The 19,298-nt window shown below is 54.5% G+C and overlaps 10 protein-coding genes across 10 annotated transcripts; 7 read left to right on the plus strand and 3 right to left on the minus strand. All coding sequences in view use genetic code 12, as the record gives it.

Moving 5' to 3' along the window:
* Window positions 1-561: 561 nt before the first annotated feature.
* NIP1 (translation initiation factor eIF3 subunit c) lies at window positions 562-2,982 on the plus strand (the record flags this gene model as incomplete). Its single annotated transcript, XM_034155790.1, has 1 exon — window positions 562-2,982. The coding sequence occupies one exon, from the start codon at window positions 562-564 to the stop codon at window positions 2,980-2,982; it is 2,421 nt and encodes an 806-aa protein (XP_034012118.1).
* Window positions 2,983-3,465: 483 nt separating this feature from the next.
* DIURU_003070 (glutathione S-transferase family protein) lies at window positions 3,466-4,122 on the plus strand (the record flags this gene model as incomplete). Its single annotated transcript, XM_034155792.1, has 1 exon — window positions 3,466-4,122. One exon carries the CDS (start codon window positions 3,466-3,468, stop codon window positions 4,120-4,122), a length of 657 nt encoding a protein of 218 aa, XP_034012119.1.
* A 160-nt stretch (window positions 4,123-4,282) lies between these two features.
* Window positions 4,283-5,302, minus strand: SPO7 (Nem1-Spo7 phosphatase regulatory subunit; the record flags this gene model as incomplete). The annotated part of the gene is made up of 1 exon (XM_034155793.1): window positions 4,283-5,302. One exon carries the CDS (start codon window positions 5,300-5,302, stop codon window positions 4,283-4,285), a length of 1,020 nt encoding a protein of 339 aa, XP_034012120.1.
* Window positions 5,303-7,039: 1,737 nt separating this feature from the next.
* Window positions 7,040-8,443, plus strand: GWT1 (glucosaminyl-phosphotidylinositol O-acyltransferase; the record flags this gene model as incomplete). The annotated part of the gene is made up of 1 exon (XM_034155794.1): window positions 7,040-8,443. One exon carries the CDS (start codon window positions 7,040-7,042, stop codon window positions 8,441-8,443), a length of 1,404 nt encoding a protein of 467 aa, XP_034012121.1.
* A 564-nt stretch (window positions 8,444-9,007) lies between these two features.
* Window positions 9,008-10,090, plus strand: FBA1 (fructose-bisphosphate aldolase; the record flags this gene model as incomplete). Its single annotated transcript, XM_034155795.1, has 1 exon — window positions 9,008-10,090. One exon carries the CDS (start codon window positions 9,008-9,010, stop codon window positions 10,088-10,090), a length of 1,083 nt encoding a protein of 360 aa, XP_034012122.1.
* A 90-nt stretch (window positions 10,091-10,180) lies between these two features.
* TIM12 (Tim12p) lies at window positions 10,181-10,504 on the minus strand (the record flags this gene model as incomplete). The annotated part of the gene is made up of 1 exon (XM_034155796.1): window positions 10,181-10,504. One exon carries the CDS (start codon window positions 10,502-10,504, stop codon window positions 10,181-10,183), a length of 324 nt encoding a protein of 107 aa, XP_034012123.1.
* A 286-nt stretch (window positions 10,505-10,790) lies between these two features.
* DIURU_003075 (putative tubulin tyrosine ligase) lies at window positions 10,791-12,950 on the plus strand (the record flags this gene model as incomplete). The annotated part of the gene is made up of 1 exon (XM_034155797.1): window positions 10,791-12,950. The coding sequence occupies one exon, from the start codon at window positions 10,791-10,793 to the stop codon at window positions 12,948-12,950; it is 2,160 nt and encodes a 719-aa protein (XP_034012124.1).
* A 582-nt stretch (window positions 12,951-13,532) lies between these two features.
* Window positions 13,533-15,536, plus strand: DIURU_003076 (DNA damage-responsive RNA polymerase-degradation factor; the record flags this gene model as incomplete). The annotated part of the gene is made up of 1 exon (XM_034155798.1): window positions 13,533-15,536. The coding sequence occupies one exon, from the start codon at window positions 13,533-13,535 to the stop codon at window positions 15,534-15,536; it is 2,004 nt and encodes a 667-aa protein (XP_034012125.1).
* Window positions 15,537-17,407: 1,871 nt separating this feature from the next.
* On the plus strand, window positions 17,408-17,683 carry NHP6A (high-mobility group nucleosome-binding protein; the record flags this gene model as incomplete). The annotated part of the gene is made up of 1 exon (XM_034155799.1): window positions 17,408-17,683. One exon carries the CDS (start codon window positions 17,408-17,410, stop codon window positions 17,681-17,683), a length of 276 nt encoding a protein of 91 aa, XP_034012126.1.
* A 221-nt stretch (window positions 17,684-17,904) lies between these two features.
* Window positions 17,905-18,828, minus strand: ERG251 (Erg251p; the record flags this gene model as incomplete). Its single annotated transcript, XM_034155800.1, has 1 exon — window positions 17,905-18,828. One exon carries the CDS (start codon window positions 18,826-18,828, stop codon window positions 17,905-17,907), a length of 924 nt encoding a protein of 307 aa, XP_034012127.1.
* Between the last annotated feature and the right edge of the window lie 470 nt (window positions 18,829-19,298).

A 19,298-nucleotide genomic window follows, 5' to 3' on the forward strand; every position in this document is an offset into this window, starting at 1 on the left:
TCGAGTTATCGATTACTCACACTGAAGAGTCCGACCTACGTGGTATTTTCTTTAAACTACAACCATTGATGCCGTTGATGATACATAGCTAGCCTCGCTGCTGAGCCTGTGCGAAAATTGCCACAGTTGCCAGCTACCCTCGTACGAGGTCGTGTGAGATGACGACTACCTCCAGGCGTGATTATTCAACTCAACTAACGATACAATAATGCCAACACAACTAATACGTACATCTCGTTCGCCAATAGTGTTTCTGCTACCTCGTATTCTCTTTAAATCCCTGTCTATGCTCATCCTTTCCGTCTCCCCGCTTCTGTTCTCATTAACCTCAGTTGATACAGCCGTGCGAACCCAAGCTATCGCCACCCAACCACGTCATAAAATTTATTTCACAATGTGAACGGATCACAACCCAATTCCCTCCAACCCATTCGAAACTATTTTTTTCATTACGATTAGGTAAATTTTCGGGGACAATCTGAGACATGCCCGGGGGTCTAGCCCGCCGTCGCTCATCCCTCACCAAACTATCTTTGTGCGCGCAGTGAAAATTTTTACCACATGTCCCGATTCTTTGTTAGTGGGTACCTGGACTCCAGTGAAGAGGAAGATCTCCTTTCCACGTCCGAGGAGGAGCTTCTCCTGTCTTCGGACGACAGTGACTTCCCGACGTCGGATGACGATCTGGACTCGCTGTCCGACGACGACGAGGATCGTCCCGCGGGGCCGGCGTACTTCTTGAAGAAGGCGTTTCTTAAAGGCGGCCACGGCGACGACTCCGACTCCGACGAAGACCGCAAGGTGGTGAAGCTGGCCAAGGAAAAGTTGGTCGACGAAATCAAGGACGTCGTCGAGCAGATCAACGTCGCCAGACGGCAAAACAACTTCACGCTGGTGCTCACCGATTTGGACCGGTTGAACAAGCTCGTCACCCGAGCCCAGAACCTGACCCTCGGCCTGGTGCCCAACCAGTACATCAAGTGCTTGGGCGGCTTGGAGTTGTGCATCAACGAAGTGCAAGAAAACGAAAAGAACGAAAAGACCCTCAGCGCCCAAGAGGCCAAGGCGTTCACCACCGTGCGCCAGCGGGTGCGTAAGGCCATCAAAGAACACCAAGAATTGTACGACTTGTACCTCGAAGACCCCGACCGTTTCGACAGCGACGAGCCGGTGCGTCCTCATGTCGAGTCTACTCCTCAACCCACCGACACCAAGACCACCACTGGCGCCGGCCACCCGGTGTTTGCCACGCTTAAGGCCATCGCCGAAACCCGGGGTAAAAAGAACATCGACAAATACGAGCAGATCGCCACGTTGGAACAATTATTGGCCGACTACGCCGAAAAGGGCACCACGTTCGAGAAGATCGCCATCTACCAGATGTTGTTGCTGATCCGGTTCGACGTCTCCACCAACCAGCTGTACATGCTGTTGGGTCTTTGGAACGCCAACCACCGCAACTTGAACGACATGTTGGCGTTGTTGGAGCTGTGTGTCGACACCTACCAGCTCAGTGAATACGGCCACACCACCGACGACTTGGACATCGAGCCCGAGGCCAACGCCGACGGCGTCAGAGTCATCTACGGGCTGGTGGCGTCGTTGATCGACCGCTTCGACGACGAGTTCCTGCGGTCGTTGCAAAACACCGACCCCCACTCGATCGAATACGTCGCCAGACTTAAGGACGAGTCGAAGGTGTACCAGTTGGTGGTGAGAGGTCAACAATACATCGAACGCATCACCCCGGCCGACAAGCTGCTGTCGGCGGAACAGTTGGGCCGCATTGTCGCCCGCCGGTTGGAACACGTATACTACAAGCCTGACCAGGTGATCGAGGCCAACGAAAAGGCCGTGGGCACCATCAAGCTGAACATCGTCAAGGGGACGCTGGCGCAGGAGCTTGTCGACTCGTTGGCTACCTACTTGAGCCACCACGCCAACCCGATGTACCCCACCCAGCTGCTTTTGCTTCTGATCTACTACTACGCCGTCAACAACCGCTTTGACCGGGCGATGTCGTTGTTCCTCGACCTGAAGATCTACAACGACATCAACCTGATGGACTCGCTGTTGCAGGTGGCCTACAACCGGGCCCTTGTCCAACTTGGGTTGTGTGCGTTCCGCCAGGGCCAGATCGCCGAATCCCACCGCATTTTGAACGAAATCATCAACCAGCAACGCCTGAAAGAGTTGTTGGGCCAAGGGTTCCTGACGAAGTACCCCAACCAAGCCACCACCGTCGAAAAGCAAAAGTTGTTGCCCTTCCACATGCACATCAACCTCGAGTTGCTCGAGTGCGTGTACATGACGCTGCTGTTGTTGTTGGAAATCCCCGCGTTGGCGGCGGCGGAAAAGGAAACGCTGACGAAGAAGCTGAAGGTTCCGGCGAAGCTGTTCAAGTCGAAGCTTGAGTTCCACGAGCGCCAGTTCTTCACTGGTCCTCCCGAGTCAATTAAGGACCACATTGTCTACGCACTGATTGCGTTGCAAAAGGGTGACTGGCACAAGGCTTACAACTTGTTGTCGTCGATCAAGATCTGGCGGTTGTTCCCCGACAACCAGCAGTTGTTGGCTATGCTCAAACACCAGTTACAAATCGAAGGCTTGCGCACTTATGTGTTTAGCTACCGTTCCATCTACACCAAGTTGTCGCTTCCGAAGTTGGCGCTGATCTTTGAACTCCCTCGCGACACCGTCGAAGAGATTGTCAGCAAGATGTTGGCTCACGACATTTCCGGCACCATTTCCGGCAACTTTATCAACTTCAACGCCTCGACTGAGCCTCAACGCACAAGATTGCAAGAATTGGCCATCATCATGAACGAGAAGGCGGGCTTGTTGAAGGACAAGAACGAGAAGACGCAACTGAACGGGTACCTGAAGAAGCCGCCGCAACCGAAGGAGCCCGAGGTGGAAGAGGACAACAAGTTCCGCTACGCCTACGTCAACACCAACAATGACGAGTTCCAATCGTTGTAATGTGTATACTAGTAATGGGATAGACTTAAGAGACACTAATCTTCTGGGTATGACTACATTGTCAGATATGGCATCAACCCACTGGTAATTGCTAACCAGCTACTAGGCTAGATCGTCGCCTCACCAGTCCGGTCGTATTTGCCCCCCCCTTAAAACAAGCATACGTCAAGATCACAACGTGCGTGTAAAATCTCCCTCCGGTCACGTGAACCATTTGTCGTCGCCTCCACTCATTTGTACCAGACAGGCCCATTAAGGCCAGCCTATACTGTAGCCGGACTTTGAAATTCACTTTGAACATCTTTCAACCCGGGTCTACGTCTGACCCCGTTTCTCTGAGTATAAATTTTCGACATAACTCGCTGAATTAATCAGCAATTGACTTCCAGACCCTTACAGCGCGCCGACCACAGGCCCGCCACAGGTGATTTTTTTACTATATAAGTTGATCAAACACCCACTCAATTGGTTCTTCTACTCATTATGGCTAACCTTGAGAAACTCATCATCCACTGGGTGCCCTCGACCCGTGGCGCCCGGATCATCTGGCTCGCCATTGAGCTCGGGTTACCTTACGAAGTGAAGCAAACGGTGAAGCTGGCCCCCCACTTGAAGGAGATCCACCCTTACGGCAAGATCCCTTTGGCCGAAGCGAAGTACACCGACGGCCGCACCGTGGTGTTGGAGGAATCGGGCCACATCATCTCGTACCTCTTGCGCCACTTCGACACCGACAAGAAGTTGCTGGGGAAGACGCCCGAGGAGTTTGAAGAGGTCGACTTCCACCTCCACTGGTCGGAAGGGTCGTTGATCGCCGAGATTGTGCCGTTGATTGTCAACAAGGCCTACAAGTGGGCCGACTCCGAGCTCACCACGAAGGTGTTCTCCCCTCACGCCGAAGAGGCGATCAACTACCTCGAAACCGTGTTGGCTAAGCAAGCTGCTAAGGGCAGCAAGTACCTTGTTGGCGACCACTTGACTGCCGCCGACATCATTAACCACATGCCGGTGGCGATCTATGTTGGAGGCAAGCTTGGTCCTGTTGGCCCCAACGTGCAAAAGTGGCTCAAGCAAATCGAGCTGGAAAAGTCGTTCCAGGAAGCGTACAAGAACGAAGGCCCCCCTCCCTGGGCCTTGTGAGTCACTAAACATTTAGACACTGAATAGACACAATTGGTCTCAGCAGGTAGATTATAATTCACCTGTGTTTTAGTAAGAGCATTCGACCTCTCCAGAGACATTTCATGACTTGTAAATTGAACCTAAGTATCCTAAACCAACCTCAACATAACTATCAAAGCTAGGTTTCGGTAGGGGCCACGGGGACGGGGAGCGTTCGGTCGCGACGAGACCGTTCCAGTTTTTCCTTAGTGAATTCAAGTAAGCGCAGACGCCGGCGTATGCCTTCCTTGATCCAGAACTCATTGCGATAGACTTCCCATCCCTCGCGAATATCAGTGTTGAACACCCGCGCATTGAGGACCAACTTGACGTCGGTGACGCCGATGCGGGGCTGGCATTGCAGTTGGCATGTCACTAAAAACACTTCAAGCTTCAGATGCCGATTGTTTTTGCTTTTGGGGGAGACAAAGTGCAACGTGTTGAGGCAGTAGGTGATGAACACCAACAGTACCTCGCGCAACAAGTCGGGCACTTCGTCCAGCCATGAGGTTTTGATTTTCATAAGCCTGACGTTAAGTTGTCGCAACCCTTTATTAGTGCTTGACAAGAACTTTCGTGGAAGCACAATCGTCTTCTGGTATTCCCCCAGTAAGTGGTATAAGAGCAACGTCACCATCAACGCAATAAGGATGAATTGGAGAATGACACGCATGGTACCCTTAGACGACATTTCGGGGTCGATAAAGTATAAATGGTGTGAGATCCCGGCGATAAGCAGGCACAACACGGCAAGAAACGTGAGGTATTTCCTCCGTAACGCCCGTTGTTCTACCACTTGTCCCCGCAACAGTTCTTCGAGGATGAGGAGATTGCGGAAGATTTTGCCCGCCGCCGGCACCAGCGAGTACCCCAGCCCTGGCTGCAGCGCCTGCAGTTTGCGTCGAGACAGCTTCTTCTTCAGAGTGGGGCTGCCTTCCTTTTTCTTCACTCGTTTGCGGGTGGGGCTGGCCTGGCGGGCGTCGCTAAGACTGAGATGGGACGCCTGATCCAGGTCGTAGAGGGCGAAGTCATCGCTTAACGGGGTTGTATCCGTCAGCAGCGTGGTGATGGGACTGAGCAATGCTGGTTTCGGGGTGGCTGGAGCCAGCGAGTCGTAGCCGTCGGACGACACTGGCAGAAGAGAGGGAGCGGAGTCCATGGCTATGATGTCACCGGCAAACAACACGTTAGAGTCAACGAGATATAATCACAGCGGCAGTGCACACGCTTATAAAGTCAAGCACAATTTCGGGATTATCGGAAGTGGCACGGCTATCGACAAAGGGGGGGGCGGACGCCAGTGGTGTCGATGGTGTACAAGACAATGATATGGGTGTGAGACTGTGATCGCTGCTTGTGTGCAGGACTAACACCCCCTCGCCTAACAACCACGACCCTAATGACCAAACCGTCGTAGCTGCGTGCGAAAGTCTATCGATCAGAGAAGGGCTGCTTCTTACTTTATTTGGCTTAGTTTATTGGTTTAAAATTTATTGGTACCATAGTATCGACAGTTAACGGATTTATTCCAGGAATGGCAATTTACCCCAGATCTAACTTTTTCGATAGGCGGCAAGATACGTCGTTTGAAGGGTACGTCTAACCGATGGGGTGGCTATGAGCACAGGACGGGTAATATAATTGCGGGGTTATCGCTGATTATTCTGGTAGATGTTTCATTAATCTCTATGTCAAGGCAATATCATAAATTCCATTGATAGTACCCCGTCATTGTTCTTAGATCCGATATCGTGTGACGTGATTACGTGCTTAGAATGGACCCCAAGTCAAGGGTGGCGTTGGTGGCTCCAATACACGCGTCACTAGTGGTTTATTCTTAACCACCAAAAAAGTTACAAGAGTCGGAATTCTAACTAAACCACCAAAAAAGTTACAAGAGACGGCGTTGTCTCTCAAAAAAGTCGTTGTTGGCGAGCCACTGTGAGTAAGGGATACCGGTAGAGAACGGATCGTGGTTGCCGTAGTCTTCAATTTGTGGAATACAAGCAATTCATGGTTGTTTGAGACCGCAATTGATTATACTTATCAGCAATTGAATCTAGAGACCACTCACGTCTTTGCAAATACTTCTAAATCCTTTTTTGGGAGGCGTTGGCAAATGATTTGAGTGTATTTTGGGACGTAACGTTGCAGGCTGCTTTTGATTTTGAAGTTCTGCACATTTTGGGTCGTGCACACTAACTCAAAAATGATGAAGTTGAAAGCTCTGAAAGCAAACTGAATATCTCATTTTTCGATTATACACGACTTAAATTACAGTTTGAGGTTTGCACGACACCGGCCGCGTGTGATTGCCTGGAAAACGGGTGTCAAAATTCATGCACTTTGCATTGTGCTCGTTTGATGATTATAATTGACACGTGACCGTCACCAAACGATGAGCCATCACGTCGGCTTCAATTGAAATAGCTCAGTGTTACTATGACGATGACATCGATTTCAATATCCCGAGCAAATATTATTAAAAATTTAATGAGTCATTTTGGAGCTAATGATATGAAGTTCAATATTGGTCGTTTAATTGGTGCAAAATTAGGAGTAAAATCGGTCTACATTCACGTCTTAATCAGTCGCCTAAATTGGAATTTCACTGGGTTATCATCCCGAACCTGCTTTGACTGTCTTCCAAGGAAGAGTATGTGTTCCCTTAGTCATATTTAACGCGACCTCCTCCCCATCTGAGATCACCCCTAAATTCATTCTGATACAAACTCTGATTAATCATCACCTTTCCAAATCATAATCACCTTTCAAATCAAAATTTCCTTTCCAAATTTAATTCCCCAGTCGATTGGGTGGTTGTCTTGTCTTTAAACCTCTTCCCCTAATTATGGCGAGTACTCCGACACGGTGCGCGCGATAAGCACCCTTCACTATGGTGGCCCACAAGGAGCAAAAAGAACAGTTTGTGTCGGGCCTCAATGGCGGCAGCATCGACGAGATCGCCTGGTTGCTCTCGGTGAACGTGGCGGTGTACCTTGTGTGGAACTGTGTCGTCGCCAGCGGCATGGGCCCGTCGTGGACGTTGGACTTCATCGTCAACTGCGGCGTCATCCTCGCCAGCATCACGTTGTGGGCGGGGCACACGCCGACATTGTTGGTGTCGGTGTTGTTGCCGGCGGTGATTGCCGTGGTTATCACCACGGTGGGGCGGAAACGGCGCCCCCACAAGCCGGCACTGGCGGCCCCTGCCACCGCCGACCTCTTGCCGAAAAAGCTGTTTATCACCAACTACCGGTCCCACATGTTGATCATCACCAACTTGGCGATCTTGGCGGTCGACTTCCACGTGTTCCCTCGCCGGTTCGCCAAAGTGGAGACGTGGGGGACGTCGCTTATGGACTTGGGGGTGGGGGCGTTCGTGTTTCTGATGGGGTTGGTGAGCACCCGCAGCTTGATCAAGACGTACCAGGGGGCCAACGGCTACGTTAGGCTTGTGTCGCGAGCAGTGGTGAAGAGTCTCCCGTTGTTGGTGCTAGGGGTGGCGCGCCTCGTGTCGGTGAAGCTGTTGGAGTACCAGGAACACGTCACCGAGTACGGCATCCACTGGAACTTTTTCTTTACCCTTGGCTTCCTCCCGATCGTGCTTGCCTTGCTCGACCCGATTCTCCGCTACGTGCCCCGGTTTGTGGTGGCGTTTGCCATTTCCTTAGGCTACGAGTACCTTCTCCACGCCACCGATTTGCTCACATTCATCCTTGATCCCAGCAACCGGTTGACCAACATCATCACCATGAACAAGGAAGGGATTTGGCTGTTCTGGGGCTACTTCGCCATCTTCCTCTTTGGCCAACTGTTTGGCCAGTTTGTGATGACGGGAGTGCCCACGAAACACAACTTGTTGTTTGTGTCAGCAACCCCAGCGAAGCCGTCATGGACGTCCGTCACCACCACCAAGGGGCTCGTTATCGCCGCTTTTGTGTATGGGGCGATCTTCTGGTTCGCTCACGAGTCGCCGTTGTTCTCGCCCGTGAGCCGGCGGCTCGCCAACTTCCCCTACGTGATGTGGATCGTCAGCTTCAGCGGGCTCGTCCTCCTTGGCTACGCCGTCGTCTACGATCTCGGCGCCAACGCGGCGTCGCCGGTGGTCGAGGCCACCAACAACAACGGGCTTTTCGCGTTTCTCCTCGGCAACGTCCTCACCGGTGTCGTCAACATGCTGATGGACACGTTAGCTTGCTCTAACGCGGAGGCGGTGGCGGTGTTAGTGGGTTACTGCGCGGTGATCTCAGCGGTGTTGGTGGCGATGGACCGGCGCCACATCTACATCAAGTTGTAAGCAGAGACGCCCCTTGTCTGATCCCTGGCCCTGACTGTTTGTCGATAAGCAATCAGGGGCTGGGGGTTGTATCGGACTATAATCTGCGATTAACAATGCCAGGGCTGACACTGGCGATTACGTGGTCGCGACTAGCATTTTTTTTTTTATTGAGGGGTCGCCGTGCCGGGGACGCGCGTCCCGGCGGCTGCGTCCCGGCGGCTCTCGGAACCAGCCCACGGCTACCCCAGAAAATCCCGGCTTAGCAACCCCCGAGCCCTCGTGGCAATTAGTAACAGCGGCAGGTGCCAGGGGACCCCCGCCGCCTTTAACCAACGCCAACCAGCCGTCATAGATATAGACACAAACCAATTGCCCCCGCACCGTAGCCCGCCGACAGAATCGGCCGGGAGTGGTCCATAATTCTTCGGGCAGAACTGGTCCTTGCCAGCGGTTTCGGTGGGCCGGTTGGGTGCACCAGCTGCACCCGTCCTGCATGGCAAAATAAATCGTTTGAAAAAACAGGTATATAAGGCCAGCGCCACCCGCCCCGGGGCGACTCCGATAATAACAATTGATCCCCTCATGTCTGCTCCCGCTGTTTTGCTGAAATCCGGTGTCGTGTACGGCCAAGACGTCCACGACCTCTTCGACTGGGCGAGAAAGCAAGAGTTTGCCATCCCCGCCATCAACGTCACCTCGTCGTCGACGGTGGTGGCGGCGTTGGAAGCCGCCAGAGACAACAACGCCCCCATCATCTTGCAGACCTCGCAAGGTGGCGCCGCGTTCTTTGCCGGTAAGGGCATTGACAACAAGGACCAGACGGCTTCGATCGAAGGTGCCATCGCCGCCGCCCACTACATCATCTCCATTGCCCCCGCCTACGGCATCCCCGTGGTGTTGCACACCGACCACTGCGCCAAGAAGTTGTTGCCGTGGTTCGACGGCATGTTGGAAGCCGACGAAAAGCACTTTGAAAAGTTCGGCCACCCGTTGTTCTCGTCGCACATGTTGGACTTGTCGGAAGAAACTGACGAAGAAAACATCGCCGTGTGCCAAAAGTACTTCAAGAGAATGGCCAAGATGGACCAATGGCTCGAAATGGAAATCGGGATCACCGGGGGTGAAGAAGACGGTGTCAACAACGAGCACGCCAAGAGAGACGCGTTGTACACCTCGCCCGAACGCGTGTTCAGCGTCTACGAAGGTCTTCAACCGATCTCGCCCAACTTCTCCATTGCCGCCGCCTTCGGTAACCAACACGGTGTCTACAAGACCCCCGCCGAATTGAAGCCCGAGATCTTGGCCGACCACCAAGCCTACGCCCACAAGAAGATCGGTGGCAGCAACCCCAAGCCCCTTTTCCTCGTCTTCCACGGGGGTTCGGGTTCGTCGCAACAAGAATTCGACACCGCCATCAAGAACGGGGTGGTCAAGGTCAACTTGGACACTGACTGTCAATGGGCCTACTTGCTGGGGGTCAGAGACTACATCCTCTCGAAGAAGGACTACTTGTTGACCGCCGTCGGTAACCCTGAAGGCGACGACAAGCCCAACAAGAAGTACTACGACCCCAGAGTGTGGGTGAGAGAAGGGGAAAAGTCGATGTCGAAGCGGATCACCGAGGCGTTGGACATCTTCCACACCAAGGGCCAATTGAAGAAGTAAGTAATGAGTATATGAGTTCGTTATAAATTTTCCCCCGTAGTACTACCCCGATAAATCAGTCGATGTGTGGGCATTATACGTCTATATACATTATGGTTCGTGGTTCATCATCAGCCGGGCCTTTTCGTAGCCGCCCATGTTAAAGTAAGGGTTGAGGTTCTTTTTGGTAAAGTTCTCGCCGATCATGCGGTTGGCGTGGACGTACTTGGCGACACAGCGGTCGACACACGACATCTCGCCCTTGGCGAGGTCGCCTTCGCCGTACTCGTGGTTGATGCACTTGGCGGCACACGTGCTCAACACCTTGTTGAAGGTGGCGGCGGTCGCCTCGAACTGGAGCTGGGCCTGCTTAATCTTCTCGGGGTCCACCGTCCCCCACGCGTACTGGGAGGTGTTGCCTATGAATAACAGCATCGCCCGTGAATGTACCCGCTGGTGGGCGCCATTAGAAGAAATTTGTTCGTGCGCGCGCCCTGGGGGAAGGCCACCACCCTCTCCACTAAACCAGCATCACCGCCATGTAATTACGTAGGTCAAAGAAGTGGAAGTTAATTCTAAGGCTAACTCAGGCAAAGCTTAAGACGTCAAACCGAAAAATTGTAGTTGCCAAACAAGATTGGCATTTTTCTAAGATGAGCGCCGCCGATGCGGGGTGCGCCCTCATCTATATCGCTATATTCTGGTAAATCTAAGTGCCATAATGCACGTTTTGCTCACCAACGACGACGGGCCCTTGGACGACCACCTGGCGCCGTACATCAAGTACCTCGTCGACGCCATCCGCACCACCACCGACTGGGACTTGCTGATCGTCGTCCCCGACCAGCAGCGCCTGTGGATCGGCAAGGCGCACTTCGCCGGCAAGACGGTGGCGGCGCTGTACGTGTACACGACGGAGACGGTGTCTTTGGGCGCCACGGCCGTCAACACTAAGCTTGGCCCCTTTACCACCCCGCAACCCCAGTACCGCGACGACCCCCGCTACCAGGAATGGTGTCTTATCGACCTGACGCCGGCGGCGTGCGCCGACATTGGCATCCACCATCTCTACTCCCAGCTGAAACTGAAGCCCGTCGACCTCGTCATCTCCGGCCCCAACTACGGGAAGAACCTGGGCAACTTGTACGTGCTCACCCTGGGGACGGTGGGGGCGGCGATGGAGGCGGTCACCCACGGGGTGAAGGCGGTTGCCCTCTCCTACGCCTTCTTCCTGCCCCACCACGACCACCAAGTATTGCAGCAGGCGGCGCGGATCTCGGTGGCGTTGATCCGGCGGCTTTATCGCCAGTTACTCAAGCGAGACGACGTCGATATCTTTCTGGTCAACGTCCCGCTCTTGCCGCTGCTTGAGTACGGCAAAACCAATATCCACTACGCCCCGATCTTGGAAAACTACTGGAACAGCATCTACGCCCCCGTCGCCACCGACGACGGCACCCACCGGTTCCAGTGGCAGCCTGACTTCAAGAAAGTCCACAAGGATAGCATGCTCGACCCCCATCACAGCGACCTGAGGGTGCTCTTGGACGAGGGCATTCTGGTGACGCCGCTTAAGGCGGCGTTCCGTCCCGTGGAGCCGCTCGCGGGCCAAATCACCCTTGACGATGACGACGACGATGGCGACGACGCCGTGGCGGCGCCGATGCGCCAGTTGGCGATTATCGACGATACCGATAAGCTTAGCCTGCCGACACTTTTAATCACGTTCCCGCCGTCGCTGTACACGTTCGAGCCAGCGGCGCGGGGGTTCCACGGGTTCACCGTCACCACCAACCGCGCCGTGCTCGAAGACGCTAACGTCAAGGTGTTCCACTACGGCGACTACGAAGACCTCGACTTTGACCGGGTCTACAGCGACAACTACTACTTCTGCTCGTACGTGTACCGCAAGGCGCTCATCCGCAAGCACTACTTGGCCAACACCGTCCACCACTACGTCACCAAGCACCCGGAGTCGATCCTCGCCCGGGCGGTCCCGGCGCTGTACCTGATCGAGGTCGACTACGCCGAGTTCTTGGACGACGCCCTCGACGACGCCTACGAGCTCCGCGACGACATTTTGGCGGGGGACCGGCTGTGGATCCTCAAACCCAGTATGAGCGACAAGGCGCAGGGGATCAGAGTGTTCCGCACCTTGGACGACTTACAGGCGATCTTCGACTCGTTTGAGGCCGACGACGATAGCGACGACGACGACGGCGATGATGACGCCGCCGACGTCGATAACAACGGCGTCATCGTGTCCCAGCTCCGCCACTTCATCGTCCAGGAGTACATGGACCGGCCGCTTCTCCTCGCCAACTACGGCAACCGCAAGTTCCATTTGCGGGTGTACGTCGTCGCCGCCGGCAACTTGGCGGTGTACGTGTACCGGTCGATGTTGGCGCTCTTTGCCGGCGCCGCCTACCAGCGGCCGCAGGAGCTGGCGGACATGGCGTGCCACCTCACCAACACCTGTGTCCAGCAGGGCCAGCTGCCGTTGGTGGTGCCGTTCTGGCAGTTGCACGACCCCAACCACTTGAACCGCCCGCAGAAGCAGCGGGTGTTTGACCAGATCTGCACCATCACCGGCGAACTCTTTGCCGCCGCCACCAGCGTCGACAAGATGAACTTCCAGCCGATGCCGCACGCGCTCGAGATGTTTGGCGTCGACTTCTTGGTCAACCACGACTACCTGGTGCTGCTCCTCGAGGTGAACCTGTACCCTGACTTCAAGCAGACCGGGGACGAGCTTAAGGGGATCATTGACGAGTTATTCGTCAATGTCGGTGACGTCGCCTACGAGATGATGATGGGTAAGCCGGTCAGTGGTGACGTGCCCAGCCACCCTCAGTTGGTGGAGGTATTACGCCAGAACTGAGCTCATGAACAACCCTAATACACAGACACTTCCATGTAATCGACACTCGTGCATCAACTTAGCCCCCGTTGACGTAATGTAGCCTGAAAGAATACCGCGGAAGAAATCATACATTCGCCAGCGGTAATCATCGCCATTTACATCAATGAAATTTTGGTTGATATGGTATACTAGCTAGTATTGAGGGCTCGATCGGCGCCAATGGCTGGGCATTGACTCAGTTTATACGACGCCGGGTTGATGGCGTATGTCGGCAAACCTGTGCGCGCGGAGAACCCTGTCGAAGCTCTCAGTGGGATGGAGGTGGTCGTTGCTCTGGGGCCATCCACCGACACTTTGTGATACTAGGCCCACGGGTAATTTGATAATTTCATAGGTGATTTCATCGTAGTCTAGAATTGCTCAAAGTCACTCATAATCGTATATTTTGTGAGGTGGTGTCGACGGGGGGCTGGTTACGTCACCGCTCCCCACCTTTAGCGGTGAAACACTCGTGCCGCAGCGCTCGGTGACAGCAAAAAAAATTTTGCTCGTCGAAAATCGATTATCGACATACACCACCCTTGTTACATATAGCCCTCGATGTCATCCCGAAAATTAAAAGGGCTGGCTGCCAAGAAGACCGCGGTGCTGGCCGAAGCACTCAGTTTACACGAGATGTTCCCCGACTGGGAGCTCGACGACTTAAAGCAATTGTTGGCCGAACACCACGACGACTTACAGATTGTCGTTGATCTCATTGTCAACGGCAAGGTGGCGAAGTGGGAGCTGACGAAGAAGGAGAAGCCCAAGCCCAAGCCCAAGAGCGACGACACAGCCCGGGCGGCGAAGCCGCCGGCAGGGCGCCAGCAGAAGCTGGCACACCCGGCCAAGGAGAGAAAGAAGCGCGACCAGGCGAAGCTGGCATCGACACCGACACCCTCGCTGGCGGCGGCCGCCTCCCTGGGGCTGGCACCGGGGCTGGCAGCCGACGACGCCAAGCTGAAGCCCCACCATCAACAACAACACCAGCTGCTGGAACAACTGCTGCAACGAGAAGAACAACTGCTGCTGCTGCAACAACAACAACAGCAACAACAACAGCTGAATCTCAACTCGTGGGCGGCGGCATTGGCCCCAGAAACTCCCAAGCCCAAGCCCCAGCGAAAGAAGCATGACCACAAGGAGCAACACGAACAATCGGAACAGGAGTCCTCGAACCAACAACAACAACAACAACACCAAGACCAACAAGAACAACACCAGCAACAACAACAACACCAGCAACAACAACAACCCGACCAAGATAAGCAAGCTAACCAGGATCAACAACCTCAACAACAGCAACAGCAGCAGCAAGATGTGGGTCTGACCTCGTGGCTGGCGGCGTTGGCCCCCAAGAAGGCTGCCCCCAAGGAAAAGAAGGAACAACCGAAGGAACAAGCTCTGGAAGCGGCTCCCGCCCACGCTGACGCCGCGGCGGCCCCTCAAACCGAACAATCCTCCAAGCCCTCTGCTCCCGAGCAACAACAACAACAACAACAACCGGAAGCGGTGCCCGAACAAGCCGCCGAACAGGCCGCTCCCGCCCCCGTGCAAGCTCAACCTCAGCCGCAGGTGGTGTTGCCCAGCGGCTCGCAACCTGGTGCCGTCGGCGTCTCGTTTGGCTCGTTGTCGTTGGAAGACGATGAAGAAAAGGACTTGTACCAACCGGCTCAACCTCAACAACAGACCCAGCAACCCCAGCAACAACAACAACCCCCTGCTCAACAACAACAACAACCTGAGCAGCAACAGCAACAACAGCCTCAAGCGCAACAACCGCAAGCCCAAGGGCAAAACCCCAACAAGCAACAATACGACTACTACTCGCAATTCAACCAGAACTTCCCTCAACAGGGGGGTCAGGCGGTTCCCGGGGGTCAGTTCCAGGCGTACCCCGGGGTTGAGTTTGGCTACAACCACTTGGCGGGAATGACGGCGTCGCCCGGGATCCACCACGCCTCGCTGTACCAATACAACCAGCAGGCGGCTCCCCAGCAAAACCCTGAGGCGGCGCAACTGCCTCTGATCAACCCGTCGTTGCAGCAACAGATGCCCACCCCTTACTACTACAACTACTCGTACCCTTACTACCCTTACTACCAACTGGGTGTCAACCAGAATGCTTTCGGCAACGGCCAACAACCTCAGCAACAGCAACAGCAACAACCCCAAGGGGGCCCCCAATCGCAGCCTCAACAACAACAACAGCTGCAACTGCAACAAGGCAACCAGCCCAACCCGCAAAACAACTTTGGCCAGCTGATGGCGAGCCCGCTGCACTACTACGGCCAGTTCAACCAGCGCTACCCCGGCTACCAACAATACCCGCCCGCGGGTAACAACGGCCAACCGGGCCAAGGCCAATCGCAAGGGTCGGCCCAGCTGCCCCAGGCGCAACCGCCGGCTCTGGCTGAAGGCGACTCGCTGAACCCGGGTCAAGGCCAGCAACCGGGGCACCCCATCCCGCAACAACCGATGATGCCCGGCTACGCTGCCTACCAGCAGTACGGGTTTGGGTACCAGGACAACGCCCAGTACCGCGGCGGCAACTGGTACTCGTGATGAAATAGTAATGATATATTTCCAGGGCGTTCATCAACGCACTGGTGGTTCTATCGACGTAAACACCCTCTGTAGACGTCAAATGACAAAAATACTCGTATATGTATATGGCTACCAGTCTTAATGGAGATTAACAACTATCTCCGCTTGCATTTGGACAGCGCCCTTTCATTTAGTTTAATTGAGGTTTTAATGGTGTTAACTGTTTGTGTTTGTACTCATCATGTTGAGGCTATAGCGGCGATGGGTATATAGTGCCTGCACTCGAAGATCTTGTGGTGCAGGTTTATAGGGTGTAATGATTTGCATTGTCAATCTTTAGTCGATTGCCATCCATCCGATATACCAATCGTACCGGAAGTAAATGAAAGTAAAAGCTTTAGCGAAGTTCCCTATGTGAACGATATTGGAGTGAGTCTCACGGATCTGGTGTTAAAATTACTTCTGAGGTCACTGGAGCCGTCAGCTAATGGCCATGGTTTCTGCGTTTTAGTTTTTAACACAAATTCTGATGTGCAAACTGGCTGTTACAAATGACGAAGAAACTTTATTGATGTAGTGGGAGACAAAACGAACTAGACATAGGGTTGGTGATAGTTCTGAAATTAATGCTCATTACAAACAAGGCTATTCCCAAGTAGTCATCAATTATTTTAGGATATGGTTTTGACAGTTTAAGTTTGAGTTGATGCTTTTTTTTGCTTAGTACGGTGTACGTTTGCCCCGTGTGAGGGCACTTTGCGTGATTTTTTAATTACAGGGAATGAAAGGTGAAATGACGAAATCACAGTGTCTACATATCGAGCCAATGACGGTCTTTTTAGGTAGCAAGTTACATGTAATTTAACATCACTTGAGAAAACCCGATTGGGGGTGTCACGATGTCGGGGCCCTGGCGTAGGCGGTGGAGAAGCATGCTAATACGGCACTGGCCACAGGCGTGAGGGGAGCGGGTCAGTTGGCACAAAAGCTCAATGCGGAAGGAGGAGGGTTTTTTCCTCACTCAGCGGGGGCGGTGGTGACGCCCCGCGCCCACACCCACGAGGGGCATCGACCGCGTCTAAACCGTCGTCGGCGACGTGTAAATGGCTTTCTGGATGGTGCGATCGCTTGAGCGGTGTCTGATTAGCCCCGAGGTGTAATTTCGCCGGCGTGGCGGGCGGGGCGGGCGTGACAGCGGGGAAAGTGTCCTCACCATAGTTGCTATTAGCCCCTTGTGAGTGACGCGAGTGCTGCCTGCACACAAGCTTGCCACTGAGAGAGCAAGTGCCCTTTAGCGCTACAGTGAGAAAAACTTACACCACACTAACAAAAGTACGTATTCCCATAGTATGGGGTCCCTCAGTGGGGCGTCAGTGAGTGAGGGTAGTGAGGGGGCAAAGTGAGCACACCCACCCACGCCCACAAGTCAATGCCACCAAAACGAGCGAGCTACGACCGGATTAACACCGTCTACCGGACCACCCTGGCCCAACAAGGGGGGGGCGACGACGACGGCGCCACCAGTCCCACCACTACTGCCACCAACGGCGACGCCAGCGAGAAATGTTCGCTCGCGCACAGGTGCAGCGGCGGCGGTAGCGACGCCCAGCGCAAAGCTACGACGCTGGCGACGGTGGACGGGGGGGCCGTGGTCAAAAATTTGCCTCTGGGGCCGGGGGCCTGGGGGGCTGGCGGCTCCACCCACGACCTCGGTGTTTTTGCGGCCGTGTGCAGGTCTTGCGAGAATTTATTGGTGGTGGGTGGTTTGACGCCCGCGACCCCACTCACTCACAAGTTCACCGCGCGCGCGCGCGCGTGGGTTATATAATCGATGCCCGCGCGTCGGTGGTCTACAGAAATCCAAGACACTAACAAATTCTAGCTTAGCGATGTCGACTGCGGAAAAGAAGAAGGTTACGAGAAAGAAGCGCGACCCCGACGCCCCCAAGAGATCGCTCTCGGCGTACATGTTCTTCGCCAACGAAAACAGAGACGTTGTGAGATCGGAAAACCCCGGGGTGTCGTTTGGCCAAGTGGGTAAGCTTTTGGGGGAAAAGTGGAAGGCGCTCACCAGCGAGGAAAAGACGCCCTACGAAGCCAAGGCCGAGGCCGACAAGAAGAGATACGAGAAGGAAAAGGCCGAGTACGCTAAGAAGCAAGCTTAGGTGCCCGGACGGTATCGCGCACAAACAACGTTTATTTTTTCTATTATTATTAACTTGACAACAAAAAAAAACCCACCAAAAAAACCGACTACCACTGTTTTCGCGGTTTGTTTTTTTTCCAATATTTCTTTGATTATGATGTTGCGGCCATTTGTTTTACCGGCCATGTGTTATATGTAATTGTATTTTTGCGTTTAAAAATGTATGTACTAGTACTTGATCTACGCCACTTTGGCCTTCACCGCCGCCTCAGCCCGCGTCCGGCTGCGGTGGGCGCGCCGCGCCCTCAGCGCCCCGGTCAGCTCGGTGTCGAGCATGTAGTCGAACCACCGGAACAGCAGGGCGTAGTTGCCGATGAAGTAGTGGTGGTGGTCGTCGTGGTGGTCGGCGCCGGCCCAGAACGGCACAAAGTGGTGCAACGACCAGGGAAACTCGTACCCGGAGTGGGCGTCGACCGCCTGCCACAACCGCAAGCTGATCCACACCGCGATGGTGAACAAATGCAAGTCGGGCCACTGCCAGTGCGGGTAGCGCGCGGCGAGGGCGGCGTAGATGACGGGGAACCCCACGGTGCCAAAGCCAAGCAGCATCACCTCGACCGGGTGGGCGTACTCGGCGGCGAGGCCAAAGGGGGCGGCGTAGCGGTGGTGCTGCTTGTGGATGTGTTTGTAGAACCACCCGACGTGGAAGAGGCGGTGGGCCCAGTAGTGCCACATGTCTTCCAACACGAAAAATAGCGCCACCTGCCACGCCACCGTCGTCGCCGCCGGGAACGGCACCAGCACCGCGATCTTAAGCTGGCGGCACACCGGGTGGAAGAGCCAGATCGGGAGCGCCTCGACGACAAAGTGCGATTTGAGCACCAGCTTGAGGCACTCCCACTGCTCGGCGTCGGAGGGGAGCTTATCCGGCTGGATTTTGTAGCGGCGGAAGTAGGGGACCCGGTCGATGATGTACCAGGGGATGCACCGGCCAAAGTACATGAGCTCGTGGACGAGGAAGAAGAGGAGCCCCGTCGCCACCACGTCGTGGTGCCACCACTGGTACCACGCCTGCCAGAGGCACTCGAGGCGGGTCAAGGTGGTGGTGGCGGCGAGGGTGGTGTAGTGGTCCCAGTAGCCGATGGCGGGGACGGTGGTGTTCATCGTATGGCTAACGGATGAAAGCGGGGGTGGTTTAGGGGCTATTATAGTCAGACGACGCCGTCGGGGGCGTCGATCGGCTGATGGCGTCGTTTCGCGGCATGGCCAAGTGGGGTGATTCTAAGGTACGATCGAGGCTACGCCAACAAACCCCGGTGCAGCGGTACGACGCCGAAATTGTCTGCAGTCCCTAGTAACTCTAGTAGTACGAGTCAAGGCAGCGAAACCTGGCGAGGCGTGTCTCGTACGACAATATGCACCGATCACAGACTCTGCGCCACCAATCCGGTGGGTGCTAGTGATGAGATAATCAGTGTTACGGGTGTTTTAAGACTTCCTGTAACTTCGTTGACCTGCCTCGACGATGAAGAAGGTGGCTTATGGGGTGCCAAAGCGCATATATGTCCTGTCAAACCCCGTCGCACGTAATATGCCAAACGATCGGACTTTAACAGTCAAACGAGGCACAGAAA

This window comes from Diutina rugosa, assembly GCF_008704595.1.
Source record: "Diutina rugosa strain CBS 613 chromosome Unknown scaffold59_size67827, whole genome shotgun sequence".
NCBI lineage: Eukaryota > Fungi > Ascomycota > Pichiomycetes > Serinales > Debaryomycetaceae > Diutina > Diutina rugosa.